The sequence below is a fragment of the Rhynchophorus ferrugineus genome, unplaced genomic scaffold (assembly GCF_030347505.1).
Source record: "Rhynchophorus ferrugineus isolate W39M unplaced genomic scaffold, kcgeb_rfMv2 rfM9, whole genome shotgun sequence".
Lineage (NCBI taxonomy): Eukaryota > Metazoa > Arthropoda > Insecta > Coleoptera > Curculionidae > Rhynchophorus > Rhynchophorus ferrugineus.
This window is the reverse complement of record NW_027472588.1, coordinates 15225208-15241050: the sequence shown is the minus strand read 5'-3', so window position 1 is coordinate 15241050 and position 15843 is coordinate 15225208. Positions and strand designations below refer to the sequence as shown.

General features: G+C 31.8%; 1 protein-coding gene across 3 annotated transcripts in view; it reads right to left on the bottom strand.

Moving 5' to 3' along the window:
• The window catches only part of LOC143203193 (protein sine oculis), a 76030-nt gene that overhangs the window by 24273 nt on the left and 35914 nt on the right, over window positions 1-15843 (bottom strand). For all 3 annotated transcript variants that reach the window (XM_076415327.1, XM_076415328.1, XM_076415329.1), the window contains 2 exons: window positions 14881-15121; window positions 14558-14819 (listed from right to left, as the gene is read on the bottom strand). In XM_076415327.1, the coding sequence (XP_076271442.1) occupies window positions 14558-14819; window positions 14881-15121 (503 nt within the window). The remainder of the gene's footprint in view (window positions 1-14557; window positions 14820-14880; window positions 15122-15843) is intronic.

Genomic DNA, 15843 nt, shown 5'->3' with positions numbered 1-15843 from the left:
AAAGGGCTCCTCTTTGTGTTTTCGCTCTTCCTAACTGTTCTTTTTTAATTCTTTCTTTCCTTTTCGTTTCTAATGAATATCGATATTGTACGGGAAACTGCTTTTCTGACAGAATTTATTGCAATAAATGGCTTGGGGAAGGAGATAGTGAGAAATATTTTTTAAGAATTCTTGGTTTCATTTAAAAACCCTCTGGTACATAGGAAAATATTTCTGAGGAAAAATCCAGGTCAATATATCATGAGCAATACAGCGATTTGACACAAATTCAGAGACAGAAAATATCTAACACTGTCTCATGCCGTTTTTATAGCATTTCCATTATTATAAAATATGATCTGAATATGTGTAACGCTATTTAAGACTTAAAACATTTGTATTTATGTATTAAGAGTTTAAACGATAGCAAAAACATGAACATTATTAACCATAATGATACATTTTTCTCGTGATATAATGTGCATACTTTTTAGGATTTTTAAATTAAATATTAATATATGCCCAAAACTATCAATAATTTTTAAAATCAATGTTGAAAATACTCAAAATTATTACATAAAATTAAAATAAGTAAGGTTTCTTAAACCCTTTTGATCAATATGTGATCCAGAATATATTTTAAAAGATGTACTTACGAATTAAGTACAATAACACCTTTAATTTTAGAGAATTTTGAAATCTCAAGATTCTTCAGACAATGTTTACTAACATTCTATACATTTTTAATGTTTGTTTTCATTCAATATCATTAAATGCTGCACAAAATCCTTCTTAGCTTTTTTAAAAGTTGTGTTCCAATATGTTGTTGGTGCATTCTTACAGATAGCAAGAGCCATTGTTCACACTTATCTAGATTTTTTCCGAAATCATATCTTATTTTTGCGACTAATTCTGTGGTGACGCGTGTTTTTCAACATTATTCAAGGAGATAAGTTTCAACACTTGTATAACCACTTGCAAATCACTGTTTTCGATGGAGCTCATTCACTAACATATTTACCCATTCTATCGCCATATATTTTAATTTAGTTAGAAATACACTGCTTGTAAATAAATAATTGTCATGATAAATGTCGTCGGGTGAAATTATTCAACAACCTCTTATTGTCTTATGTTATCGTCTAAAAAAATCTAATGATTACGAGAGTTTCGCTACATATAAAAATTAACAACCATTTAACTTATTTATTAAAATGACTGAATATTTTTCCAGTCTGATATATAACGATGGTGTTTTCAAGAAAAAATAGCCAACATTCAACGGGTACATATCAATATTTCATGACATTTTAATTTATAACACATGGAGTTAGTGGTTTTAGTGGTGCAAGTTGAGAATTGGCTTGCTTATTTGCATGGGAAACTGTTTTTGACTTGAATGTTAAACATTATCGTGAGAACATCGACCATTGTGACAACATCATAAAATATATATGGAAAATTATTTACCACCTTGAAAAACTATAAAAATATAATATCGTCATAAAATAGTATTCCCTAAAACAAAGTTACACGAATTCTAATTTGAACCGAGCGCTTGTCATTTGTTTCTAATTTTAAACGGCCCCTCCAGATAAATAAATTCGGTTGAAATAAATAAATTTTAGTGAAAACAAAGTCATATTTTAAAGATGCGTACATTTCAGAAGATATTTACATTATATGATTACGGAAAAGTTATTAAGTATTATTAAAAGTCTTTGTTAAACCAATCCTTTTCATAATTGGTAAATTAGGTAGTATTCCAGGTTTAGGGGATATTAGGCTGTTAACCAAGAGCCAACTTAATTATCAAAGAAAGAATACATTTACATTGGATCGTCAATCGTTTCGCAGTTATTCGAAGCATTTCTTTCTATTGTCCAATGGAGTTTGAGGGAGTGTGAAATTTATCTTTAGTGCGTGGATTTCTAGCATAGTTATTGTAGTTCAAGGTGTAAGGCCACCAAAAGCAGGCTGAAGCGGAAGACATTTTGTAAATTATTTTAAACCCTATGCGTTTCGTATATAGAAAAACTGTCAACATCTTTAACCTTTCGGGTAAAAAGTTAAAACCCTGGAAATGGATACCAGGTGAACCGGAAAGTTATTATAGTTTTTTTTCGGAAAAAAACTACATCATATTCAAGAAAATGGAAAAATGTATTTATTTAGGTTAATTTTTTAAGCAATTTTTGGATGCCATCCTAAAAAAATGGTGGTTCATTAAGCAAAACCATTCATCGAGTCATTTTCTAAATACTTTGAAATAGGCGAATGCAAAGAGTTGATAGAAGGACGGGGCAAGGTATGGGGAGTACGACGGATGAGTCAATATGTTCTATCCCAGTGCTTTCAATGCTTCCTTGAGCGGTCTTAGTTTATGAGACGTCGCATTACCGTACTATAAAATTGCTGAGCTTTGTTTTCGGGCCCATTCTAGAGGATTTTCTATCAATGCACGGTTCAAATTGATCATTTATTGTTGGTAGCGATGGCTAATATAAATTTTAATTAAATAAGAAAAGTAATGCATATCTCAAATGCACGAAACTTTACATTTTCAGTGTAGGCATACATCTAAGTTTGTGTTACATTTGCAAAATATAACATCAGCTTTGAAGCTTGATGTCAGTGGAATGAAATGACATATATGTCAAATCATAATATTGCTTGCTTAAGCCTAACGACATCTGTTAGAAAAACCCGTAATGACTTTCTGGTACATCTGGTATTTGGAGCGAAAACAAATCAAAAAATCAATACTTTTTTCAGGGTTAGTTTTGCTGAAGCTTGATAAACACTTGCATCACACAGACACTTTAGAACGTTGTTCCAGAATCATCTAAACTATTAGATATTGACTCAACAACAACAGGCAAAAGTTTATGTGCAGTATAAATGCTTTTAATTTGCAGACTGCTGCTTCAACGACAAAATAGAAGGAATTTTTAGACTGTATTATTACTGGTGATGATAAAATGTATATATGAATTGTGACAATTCCAAGTGTAGAAAGCCGTGTATCTGTCGCCAATTTGTGTATTTCATGCGATCAGAAGAATCGTTAATAGGTAACCTCATCCTCTGTCTATAAATTCTATAAATGTTACTCCTAGTATTTTCGATCAGTTATGTTTATAAGTACAGAAGTTGTATGAAGAGTGCAAACATGATTTACACTCATTAACGATGAAAAATGAGTTTTGCTGACGAAAAAGTATCAGACCAATTTAATTTTAAATCAACTAATATTTTATGTAAAAAAAACGTATAGATACATTTCAAAACTGTAAAAAGTGGAATAATCTTCGGTGTTAACATGATGATATATTTTAAAACACAACAATATATAAAACGGCCATTCAAAGTTTCAATTGACTATCGGTGGCCGACCGAATTCGATCTTTACACATTTTATTACGTAACCATTCCGAAACCGACAAAAAGGAAATACGCAGTCGAAACAAACCAGAACGGGACAACCCCGGAGCCCCGGCCCAGTGTCGGATTACGTTCGTTCGGTGTCACTTCTTGCAATTGAAATCAACACCTCTCTCGCCAAGAGTCGCTGCGGTTTGATAATGCGCCACGACATAACGGCCAACCGAACCGAATTAGCAGATACTGCGTATTCGAACCGGCTGCATATATATCTAATAAATGGCGTATCGGGTGACGATGCGAGAGAGCAACGTGAATCATCTGATTTGCTTTTTCGTATCAATTAATCGATTTACGAGGGAAACACTTCGTGTGTTTGTTTTCGTCGTGTTAATGCGCGGTGGGTGTTTCGCTCCTGAGGGAGTACCCGCCCACAATTACCGTTCCCGCGGGCCTTCACTTCCTGGTACGTTGAATTTCCATTTTGATGATGATTAGAAGAAAAATCATGGTATATATTAGGTGTTGCAGTTAATGGCAGTGTTTTTTCTTCCAAATTGTTCCTTTCCCAATTATATATCGGCACGTGCAACATAACCACGGCAGAAAAGTCGGAATGGAACACATATGTATGTCCAATAGTTTCACTGACACAAACCAACTCCTAATGAACTATTTGGTTTCCTTGCCAAACATGCAAGCCTTCATCAAGCTGCCCGTGTCGCGGCCACTGTTCATCAGAATCTTCGTAAAGTTCGCAAGACTGGAGTCACCTTTTTAGATGTATCCAAAGTCTTTGACCAAGTGTGGCGCAACAACCTAATCTTCAAAGCCAAAAAATTAGGTTTACCGGATGACCTAATATCCTTAATTCACAGGTTTTAGCCCCAGCTCTATTTAAACTGTATATGTCCCATTTCCCATTCCACAAGCTACCAAACACAGCATTTTATGCAGACCAGAACGGGTTCTTCACCGCTGGATACAGTCCCGATGCTGTTAGAAACAGCTGCGACTACTGTTTAAACCGAGAAAAACTCAGGCTATTCATTTCCATCGTCGGAAAGACAACCGTGTATATCACCTCCATATCGGTAAAGCTTCTTTGCCTTGACTTCTAAGTGTTACACCTAGGTCTTGAATTCTGCAGGTTCCAATAGCAAGCCCAAATCCAATATGCAATCTGCAAAGACAATGGCGTGAACAATATCCTATACCCACTACTCTACTATCAATCTGCCTTTAATGAGCACAGGTATAGTACAAGTACGTCTCTGAGAGACAACTTGCACTAGTCCAGTGTGTGTGGTGTTCCAATCAAAAAAAAAGCCAACGCGTTACCCAAATATTCCATGGTTTGTGAGGAACGCGAATACCCATCTAGAATCAGGCCTTTCGTTCGTGAAAAGCTTAGCGAACATGTTCAATGTGAGGTTCTCCCTTGGAAGCTTGCAAAATTACAACCAACTGATCAAAACCCTACCCATTCTTCACTCGTGGTAGATAATCAAAATACGGCAATATCAGTAGTAACCCAGGTCTCTGCTGTCCATAAATCCAATTATCGTGAACGCAAAGTGAAATTAGGAAAATACTAAGTGGTTCAAGCTGATTAATTTGGATAATTATTGATTGGTATTGAGTTTTTGAATTTAGAGAAATTCTAAAGTTGATTCGGTTACATGGTCGGATGTATCAGACATGATTGCATTTCTATTTAGTTATAAGAAACTGAGAAGGAAATATACGTTGTTATGACATGAGTTTACTGCTAGTTTGAAAAACACCCTTTTTGTAAAATCCTTTCTTAAATAATTGCTGATCTTTTTCATTAATACAACTATTTTGGTCAAAAAATAGTATCCCTGTAATAATGTTACATATATATATATATATATATATATATATATATATATATATATATATGAATAAATCTTTGAATTTCTTTGTTTTGGTTGTTTATAACATATCATATCTGGCATTATTAAACATGTGGTTTTTTTTTATCTTAGTAGATTTGAGGAAATTCTGTCATTATATGTGTCAAACATAATGATCTGAACAAATTCAAAAACAGAAGATGTCAATTCAGAACTGTATTCTTTCGTACCCTTTTTGCCCCCTCTTGTAGCATTTTCATTATTATAATACATAATCTCAATATGTTTTTACGAAATTTAAATCTTTATATTTAGTCCAAATTAGTAAGCTCTAAAATAACAATAGATGAAAATACTAAAGTATACTCAAATATAAATAATTTCTCATTACCGCATCGAAGACTTCAGATTATGACACAATATAACTACCCTTCATGAAATCTTGCAATGAGGCTTGCAATTAAGATTTCACTCGAATTATTAAAATTATTATATAACTTATTAAAATAAGCAACCTAGGGGCCCCCTTTTTCATATGAATTAATTGTTTTACGAGGGAAACAGTTCGTGTGTTTGTTTGTGAAGTGGTTTGCTCCTGAAGGAGTACTCACCCAATTTTACTTTTTCCACAGCCCTTTACTTGCTAATATGTTCAGTTTCCATCTTGATGAATTTCCTTCAGTCTATATTCAGCGTCATGCCAATATGTCTCAGAACAATAAGTCACTATGTTGTCAATTTTCTGAAGAGGCAGCTTCAATATGTTGGCGCAGCTCCCATCTCTATATATTAACCTGTTGCTGAGACATCTCCTGAGCCCCACGTGCTGTGGTCTTCCTATTCTACTCAAAATCAATACCATATCGTTTGTATGTTGCGCAAATTTCTTGTACCTGGTACTTTATGCTATGTTGACTTAGTTCCTACTTATTTTTTGTTGTTTGCATATTAAGATCTCGATATATAGACCTGTTGCTCATGGTCTCAAGGACATTAAGGTACATACTACAGCTTGATATACCAGGATTTTAATTGAAGGCAAAATGAATTCTCAAGGAAAAATAATTCATTTAAAATAAAATTGAAATCATGTCTCATTAAAAATATAGCCTGAGAGGATAAAATCATTAATAATATACGAGATATAAAAACACGCGTCCAAAATCATTGCAAATTTACGTATATGGATCCCCAAATGTGTATTGATCGTTGCATCCTTAATCGACTAATTCCATTTTTAATGCAATATTGGAGAGAAAGACGCGGAATTTGTCTTCATTCAGCATAGCATTTAAATTACTTGCAGTTTATATATAGATCTGATTGTAAAGGCGTTCAAGTCTCAGAGTTTTCATTGTAATTCAGCTTGGTTAATTCGGTGCACGACTTGAGCTAGTCTTCTTCTGTATTACTTATTACAGATATTATTTTGCCTGCACTAACTTTAGTCTATTTAAGTCTTATAATTGTATTATGAAGAATGTTCCAAGCTACAATAGCTGTATCAACGAATATAGTGTTAATTTTCACCTAATTGCACCTGTTATATTGAAAAGCAAAAGATACGATCACCTTGACGAATACCAATTAAACCGAAAGGAACTTACCAACATACGATCTTTCAAAGTTGACCAAAGTGAGGGTACTTAACACAGTCAACAGCAGAATGAAAATCAATAAAACTTCTAAATTCTAACAATCAAATCCTGCTTACTTTTCTCGCCTCATTTGAGTTTTTTTTTAAGTCTAACTTGTATGGTTTCCGAATACACAGTCTCCACCGATTGCCTATCTAATGTCAAGTAATGTCATTATTGTCTTCGCTATATTGACTTTTCACCACGTAGAAAAATCTCTAAATTTCATGATACATTAAGTATCAGATCTAGTTAATAGCTCATATAAATTGTATGACTTCTATACAATTTAATATTGTCAGTTAAAAAATGTGGAAAAGCTAAACATAATTTTAAGGATCAAAATATTAATGTACCCCAGATAAGTATTAAATTGTACCAAATGAAATTTTGGACATGACATCTAGACAAAACAAAAAATAATCATGTACGGTTTAATGGCTCAGATTGTTTTAAGCTTCAGATATTTGCTGGTGTTGGCTTTAAATACCGATATTTAAGAGAATATCACGTAGCACATGATTTAAATATTGTTGCGGCAAGTGGTATGGTTTTGTTTTATGTTCATAAATCAATTTATACCTTCTGGTTTCAATATTTCTTTTGGATGTCGTAATTCAGCTTGGTTAATTCGGTGCAAGACTTGAGCTAGTCATCTTCTGTATTACTGATTACAGATATTATTTTGCCTGCACTAACTTTAGTCTATTTAAGTCTTATAATTGTATTATGAAGAATGTTCCAAGCTGCAATAGTTGTATCAACGAATATAGTGTTAATTTTCACCTAATTGCGCCTGTTGCTATATTGAAAAGCAAAAGATACGATCACCTTGACGAATACCAATTAAACCGAAAGGAACTTACCAACATACGATCTTTCAAAGTTGACCAAATCCTGCTTACTTTTCTCGGCTCATTTGAGATTTTTTAAGTCTAACTTGTATGGTTTTCGAATATACAGTCTCCACCGGTTGCCTATCTAATGTCAAGTAATGTCATTATTGTCTTCGCTATATTGACTTTTCACTTTTCACTATGTAGAAGAATCTCTAGATTTCATGATACATTAAGTATCAGATCTAGTTAATAGCTCATATATATTGTACGACTTCTATACAATTTAAGTCAGTTAAAAAATGTAGAAAAAGTAAACATAATTTTAAGGATCAAAATTTTAGTGCACCGCATATAAGTATTAAATTGTACCAAATGAAATTTTGGATATGACATCTAGACAAAACAAAAAATAATCATGTACGGTTTAATGGCTCAGATTGTTTTAAGCTTCAGATATTTGCTGGTGTTGGCTTTAAATACCGATATTTAAGAGAATATCACGTAGCACATGATTTAAATTTTGTTGCAGCAAGTAGATATGTTGTATGTTTATTATAAAATTGATTGAGGACAATCAAAATGTCAGGATGGCCAATTGTTGTCAATTTTAATTTATTAGTTAGTATCAATTTTTAACACACTGTATCACTAGAAAGGAGTTAATTTAGCAAACATCAGAGAAACTAGATGAATACAGAGATTATTACTCATTTTAATAATCTACATCTGGTAATGTTTATAAATTGGAAATTCTGTGTTTTCTTTGTGAATTGTCTGTTATGTTTTTTTCGCATATTCATTTGTGTAATATATATTACTACTACAAAAGTCATGGAAATCCCAAACTAAAATTAAAAAAAAATCATATTCTTGATTTGACAATAACAACAAAATTAGGATAGGGTAAGTTGATTAATGACACAGAATGTAAAAAGTGATCTAACACTGTCTGGAAGGATATGTTAGTTTTTTATTTATGTTTTGTTTTAATGTTTATGGTAGGTAATAAAACATGATGTGTAAGCATGAATATTTTATAAGAATATACAATCTGAGAATAAATAAGAATATATAAATAATGTATTAATTCTGTTAAAGATAATATTGTACATGTTTGAACTATGCAGATATCGAAGATAAAAAAATATGATATAATGATGTCAGTGTCAAATCTTCGCAAATAATCGCAATCGCATTGCAATTAATTGCATTTTTGAAGAGAAATAGCTTAAATGGGAATAATATCGTTAACTAAATATACTTCTTAACGAAATATGGATATTTAAACAAGAAGCCTTACTTAACGAAATTAAATTGAAATGTTAATCGTTTCATTCAATCAATAGTTTATACAATTTTATAAGATTCAGCTCTTAGTTCAGGTAGGTATGATATATGATAAGATGTATACATGTTACTTGAGTTTTATAACTAAGAAATGAGTCTCTATTGGTAAAAATTTGAGGTCTGAGTCAAAGTATGTTCACGCATTGTAAATTCATTACTGGTAACAAAATACTCCAGGTTGATGATAGAAAAAGGTGGTTTCTGTATGAACGGCTGAAGAGCTTAGAGTCGCTATTTTCGGTTCGACTGACTTGACTACTTTTTACTGTGGACTGTTTCAGTAGTGCACTTTCTTGTTACTAATTTTGGACTTGCTAGTTTCATTCGACTGATTTTTAATGTTATGGCTTTGCCTTTAACGACCTTAAAAGTATTGACCGAATTTATACCTACATACATTTATATGTAATATATATGGTTTTATGTATATATATCACAAATGTATGTTTGTAATTGATGATAAATAACAATATATTGTACATTAATAAGGCAGCATTTTGGAAATATGCAAGATTGTTTAATAATAAAATAATTTTGACAGCATTTGTGTTATCTTGGCAACTATTGGATATTTTTTGATTATTTTTTTCGATTTTCGAAGTCTCTCGATGTCTGTTAAAACCTTTTAAATGGTAAAACTTCTTTCATTCCAGTTACAACGAATAACAATATTCCTAATAATAAAATATTCCTTATTACATGGGTGCGATGGTTAAATAGTTGATAAAGATTGATTGAGAAAATACGATACAAATATTTAATGGTCATTACTCCATTCCTCTTTACAATCAAGTCAAATATATAAAATATAAAAATAATTCTATCACTCAAAATGAAACTGCTATTTCGAAGGTAATAAATTACGACAATTATCACTTTCCCTTTCTTTCCCAAAGAAAGTTCGAAAAGAAATATGATTATCTTCGGCTCACTTATGGCACCAGTGAAAAAAAATAGTAAGCATTTCTTGGAATGAAATAGAAATAAACCATTTACTTTTATTATATTATCTCATTATTACTTTCCGAATATTAAAATACAGTTAAATATATTTGGGATAATTATTCTATTCTTTTTTTCACACTACTTGTACAGCACAGAGAACAGCACCATTATCTCCGACCATTCCTGTATTAAAATTAACACGGGAAGGAATTCGTAAATCTCCGTCCGTTATCGCTGAATGGAAAAACAGAGGAATTGTGCATTTGACTGAAATAAGTGATTACTAGTCTTTTACTATTCACTAGTTAGACTGGTTTGCGACTATCGACTGTTTCTACTATTTTCAGCGCTTTTTTAATTAGATTATATTAAATATATATATATATATATATATATATATATATATATATATATATATTTAACTCGAAAATTAAGTTAAGTAAAATCAGTGTGGGACGTCAAAGACGATCAAGGGCACGCAGAAAAATTCCCGCGATCAGCTCGCTAAGGGGGAGCACTGTGGTGACGTCAGGGCTCTTCTTCTTATCGCGAAATGTCCACAGAATAAGATTGACTAAAAACGATTAAGGGCACGCAGAAAAATAGACAGCAGATACATTCATCTTTCGACGTCCAAGCATCTTACATTCAATCAAAAATCATCCATTCAATCAGACCTTCAGGAAGTACCATTTGTTTTCGTAAGAAGAGACCAAGCAAAAATACCCCTAAGCCCATTATACGAAGGGCCTTTCAGAGTTTTGCACAGAAATGAAAAATACTTCAGAATTGATAAAAATGGAAAAGAAGATAACGTATCGATCGATCGTTTAAAACCAGCGTATATATCTCAGGAGTCCCAGATATATGAAGAACACTCCTACTGTCAACCAGCCATAAGACCCATCTATAGGATTCAAAATTTCCCGCGATCAGCTCGCTAAGGAGTGACGTCAGGGCTCTTCTTCTTATCGTGAACTGGCCACAGAATAAGATTGACCAAAAGCGATCAAGGGCACGCAGAAAAATAGACAGCAAATTCATTCATCTTTCGACGTCCAAGCATCTTACATTCAATCAGCAATTATCCATTCAATAATCAAACATTTATACATTTTCATTAGTTAATTAGTTGTATAATAGTTAGTGATATTAATAAAGTGTTAAGGGAAACATAGTTTCATTCAATAAATTATACGAAGACCTCCATACCAGCAAGTATCAATTTTCACTTTGTATGACCTTTTGAGAAAAAAAAGACAAACATAAATTTGTCTTCGTGATAATTTTCAAGCTAGAACTAGAACTAAGTAGGTAACTAGAAGCAAATCGGTTTTAAACGAACACCGGACTAAGAGTTGGTCATTATTCAAATCTTGGTACATTAGCAGACGGTATCTACGAGTTGCCTCGTAGTTTCTAGTCGACGGTTTACGGGTATCGGGTTTCAGGCCGCCGCAGATGAAACTCGATCCACGTTCGGTTCCCTTCTCTCTCTCTGTGGCCCTCTCCCATTTTCTTTTTCACGTTCGTTTGTCCGAACGTCTTCGGCATCCCTGAATTGAACGGTTAACGCTTGGTGGTCTCGAGAAGCCATTTTTTTCTGTTTTTTTTTGTTGTTGTCGCGTTATCCAATCGACACCCAATACTAGAGTAATTGTTTCAAGTAGACATTCTAAATTCTAATGTCCCGATCGTTAACTATTAGATAATTCTAACATTAAGCTCAGAAAACAACATACGGACGACTGAAATTTTATTATTCTATAATCTTTTATAATTACAAGGTCTGTAAATTTTAGGATTAGTTTTAGAGGATTATTAAACTAAACTTTACTGTGAAAAATCGATACAATATATTTTATTCAAAGTATTATCCATTGATAATCGCTATTTTTTCTATCTTTGAATCTATCTACATCGACGTATTTTTAAAAACGCTGTTCAAACCGGCCACAACTCATATGTCGGAACAAGTAGCAATCAGAAGAAGCAGGGTCTGGAGAATACGGCGAGAGCACATCCGATTTTAATTTATATTATACTATTTGTATATCAGAGATTATAAAAAAGGAAGTGCTGTTAAATAAAGCCATGCAACTTTGAACTAAGATACAAATTCAACCTTCCAGTTCTTGTACATTTATCACCTTCATATATAATGGACGTGGACCAATGTATCATTTAAGTTGATAATACAAATAGTATCCGATCACTCTAAAATGTACATTTTATTAAATTTTTGCGAACAAATTCTTATGACAAGTTTTAAGAGATTTAGTTGAATATGAAGAAAACGTGAACAAGTTGAAAGAACAATTGAATCTAAGATAAATGCACGAATAAAAAAGCGACCGTATTTTCAGGCATTGAAGTTATTTGGCAAAAAGTATAGGGAAGAAAGTTGACCATTATTTTAAATTCATTATATAACGGTGAATGTATGATTCATATATTTATCATAATTTTGTCAGATTTATCGGGGATTTTTTTCAATAACTAGCCATCCGAAGACATGAAGTTTATTTCTGAGACGTAATCAATAAAACAAATTAAGTGTACAAACTAAATGAAACTGAGCTTGAATATAATCTACCGATCACCGATCGAGTGCGAATATTTTCCTATTAAACTTGTTAGACCAAAAGAAAGTGTCCAAAGTTATAAAAAGCAATATCAATTCAAAGAAAACACCGGACTATGGCTTAATAACCGGAAAGGTACTAAAAAATCTACCGAGAAAGATAATTATAAAATTCACAAACAATAAATACAGCATTCCGATTAAGACATGTCCTGGATGATTGGAAAAGGGTTAAAATTATTAAGATTCCCAAACCTGGAAAACCAACACATGAAGTAAAATCGTGTCGACTAATTTCACTGCTACAGAAATATCCCAAGTAATTGAAAAATTCATAAAAAGTTTAAAACCACTAATATATAAGATAATCTAAAAAATCTAACACCTGCACATCAGTTTATATTATTGGTACGTATTGTACAAAGGGATGTATTGGTTATTTGCAAGAAAATTTAAATTATTCGTACATAACACGTTGCTTACTTATTACTTACACCAAAATATAGGGACTTAAACTGTTATAAATGAAATTATTTGACAAAACAAAATTTGCAACAAAACATGACGAAAAACTCCACTCCTATGTTAACATGTTATGTACTTCAACTCTTAGGTAACATTGAACTAGGATGCAGACTCCAGAGAATCCAGAAAGTAAGGGCCAGTGAGTCTTTTCATATAAATACCTTGTTTTACGTCACTCTAGAGACAAATTGTAAATTAGTCGGTAATTATTGGTAACAAATATTGATAATTAAAAAAAATCATAAAACCTCCAAACTATTTTATTGCATAACAAAATTGTATGAAAATAATTATAGACAATGTGGATTAAGGTCAAATTTCATTACAGTTTTAAGGTTTTTTCTTTATAATTTTGAAGGTTTATTAAGAGCAATTGACATAAAGTATTGTCTGTATTTAGCTGTCACTTTTCTGTAATCTCTCAGGCAGCATATGGATTTAGTTAAAAATTCCTAGTATCTTAATGCGATCGCAGAATCAATCCAATTTATGGTTTTGTTGTTTTTTGACCAGGGCAAATCGTAATCAGAGAAATCAAGTCTGCTGAATAAGTTGCACATTTAGGAATTTTCATGAGTCTTCGGGAATTTTGCAACATGCTACAGAACGTTGTCATATTGTTATATGATATTGCTTTAAATCATAATAATTATCATTTATAATATATAATCTACTTCTATAACGACAATGTGTCTTCAATAATCGACTCGAATATCCATTATTTTTCCGCCAAATTCAACACTATTAAGTTTGTAATTTGACTGCCTACAACTTGTTTCACTAAGATAGATGTAAAATCAGCTTATACTTATAATTAATATTACTCCACAGTTAGATAACGGGATTTCCCTTTTACCCTACGAAAGTGAAAATGTTTATAACATATATCTTGGTCTATGTATCATATCAATTACAGGCGAAATTCTTCAATGTACTTTATTTATTATATATTTGAAGAACCACTTATTAAAACACTTGCTGAACTATAAATATATTACTTGAAAGGCACTTGATTTTTTTTTTGAGTAGACCAAAGTATTGTTTTATTATAATTTAAATTAAAAACAATATATTATATAAATGAATAGGGAAATATTAATCCGAAACAACATTCTAATCAAGAGATGTATAAGTACTTCTGTCTTGCAGCCACACTAAATGTCATTTTAGTTTCATAACTGTAAAGAGGGCATTATAATCATGATATAATATTAATTTCAATTCAAGACAGATCATATTCAATAAAAATTCGATAATAATTCCACTGAATACGAACTCCATCATCATGTCATATAATATTAGTTGTTTGAGGATATTTATTAAAATTTGTTTTTCTTGATAACAAATTAATTTAACTGATTCCCGAACATTGTTGAATATAAATTTCCAAGTTATCAGTAGTTGGATATCAATAATTTCTGTGTAATTTACACTTACCTGTCCTTATGTTCAGCAGCTCTGTCTCGTTGTCTTCGGTTTTTAAACCAGTTGGAGACTTGCGTTGTGGTGAGACCCGTTGCTTCAGCTAGTTCCCGTTTTTCTCTAGGACTCGGATATGGATTGTGTGAATACCAGTCTCGTAAAATACTTCTCGATTTTTCTTTGAAACAGTAACTAGTCTCTTCGCCGTCCCATATTGTCCGGGGAAGGGGGAATTTTCGCCTAACTCGATATTTTCCTACAGCTCCTAATGGCCTACCTGTACACGAAAAATCCGAAGTATCAATACCTGAATACAACTAGCATAGAAACAATTGTACCTCTAAGTTTTTCTGCTTCAATATAATGAGCTTTCAGCCATAAGGCTTGTAATTTTCCGTGATTATGTGGACTAAATTGGTGTCCTTCTAGTATTTTGTACAGTTCTTTGAAATTTCCTTTATGGAAGGCTACGATCGCCTTAGCTTTAAGCACTGATTCGTTATTGTGCAGTTTATCACATGATGGTAAAGACCAGAGAAATCTACCTAATCGTTCTACGTTGCCAGCTTGTTGCAGTACCTGTAACAAATTGGATAAAGTTAAATTGTCAGTAACAGTTATTGAATTTTATTGAATTGAAATTATTCAATAGAAGCACAAAAACAAACTATTAGGTTTTACAGAGTAGTATGAAAGTTGGAAAATTTATTTTCTAGTTACAGTATATTACCATGGGAATATAATGTCTTTCTGACTCGTATGGAAAGAACATTATAGAGAAATAAATTAAAATAAATATTTAAATATACAACAAAAATAAATACAAGATGAACATATAAATTGTGATACTTAAATATTTTGAACATTACACAAATTAAATTAATGAAATTAATTACCAATCAAACAGTGTACAAAATTCTGCTTAAATCTTATATTTAGAACTGTAGTAATTATACTACCTACCATAACCGAAGTCGTATATATACTATGTGCTTTATACACTATGATCAAAAATATTAAACCTTTTCGATTTTTACCAATTTTTTATTGGTATGAAGTTTAATTATAATGTAAGTAAAATGCAATATATTATTCAAATAATTAATGATAGTTCAATGAATAGTTAAGGAAATATTAATCCAAAACAATATATATTATTTAGTAATATATTCTAAGTAATATATTCTTTTTATATATCATAGCATATTTTATGAAAAATTTTTGAGTTACTTGATAATAGTCCAAACAGACGTATTATCAAGTTCTCGTAGACCAAATCTCAAGCTTTAGTCTCATATCTT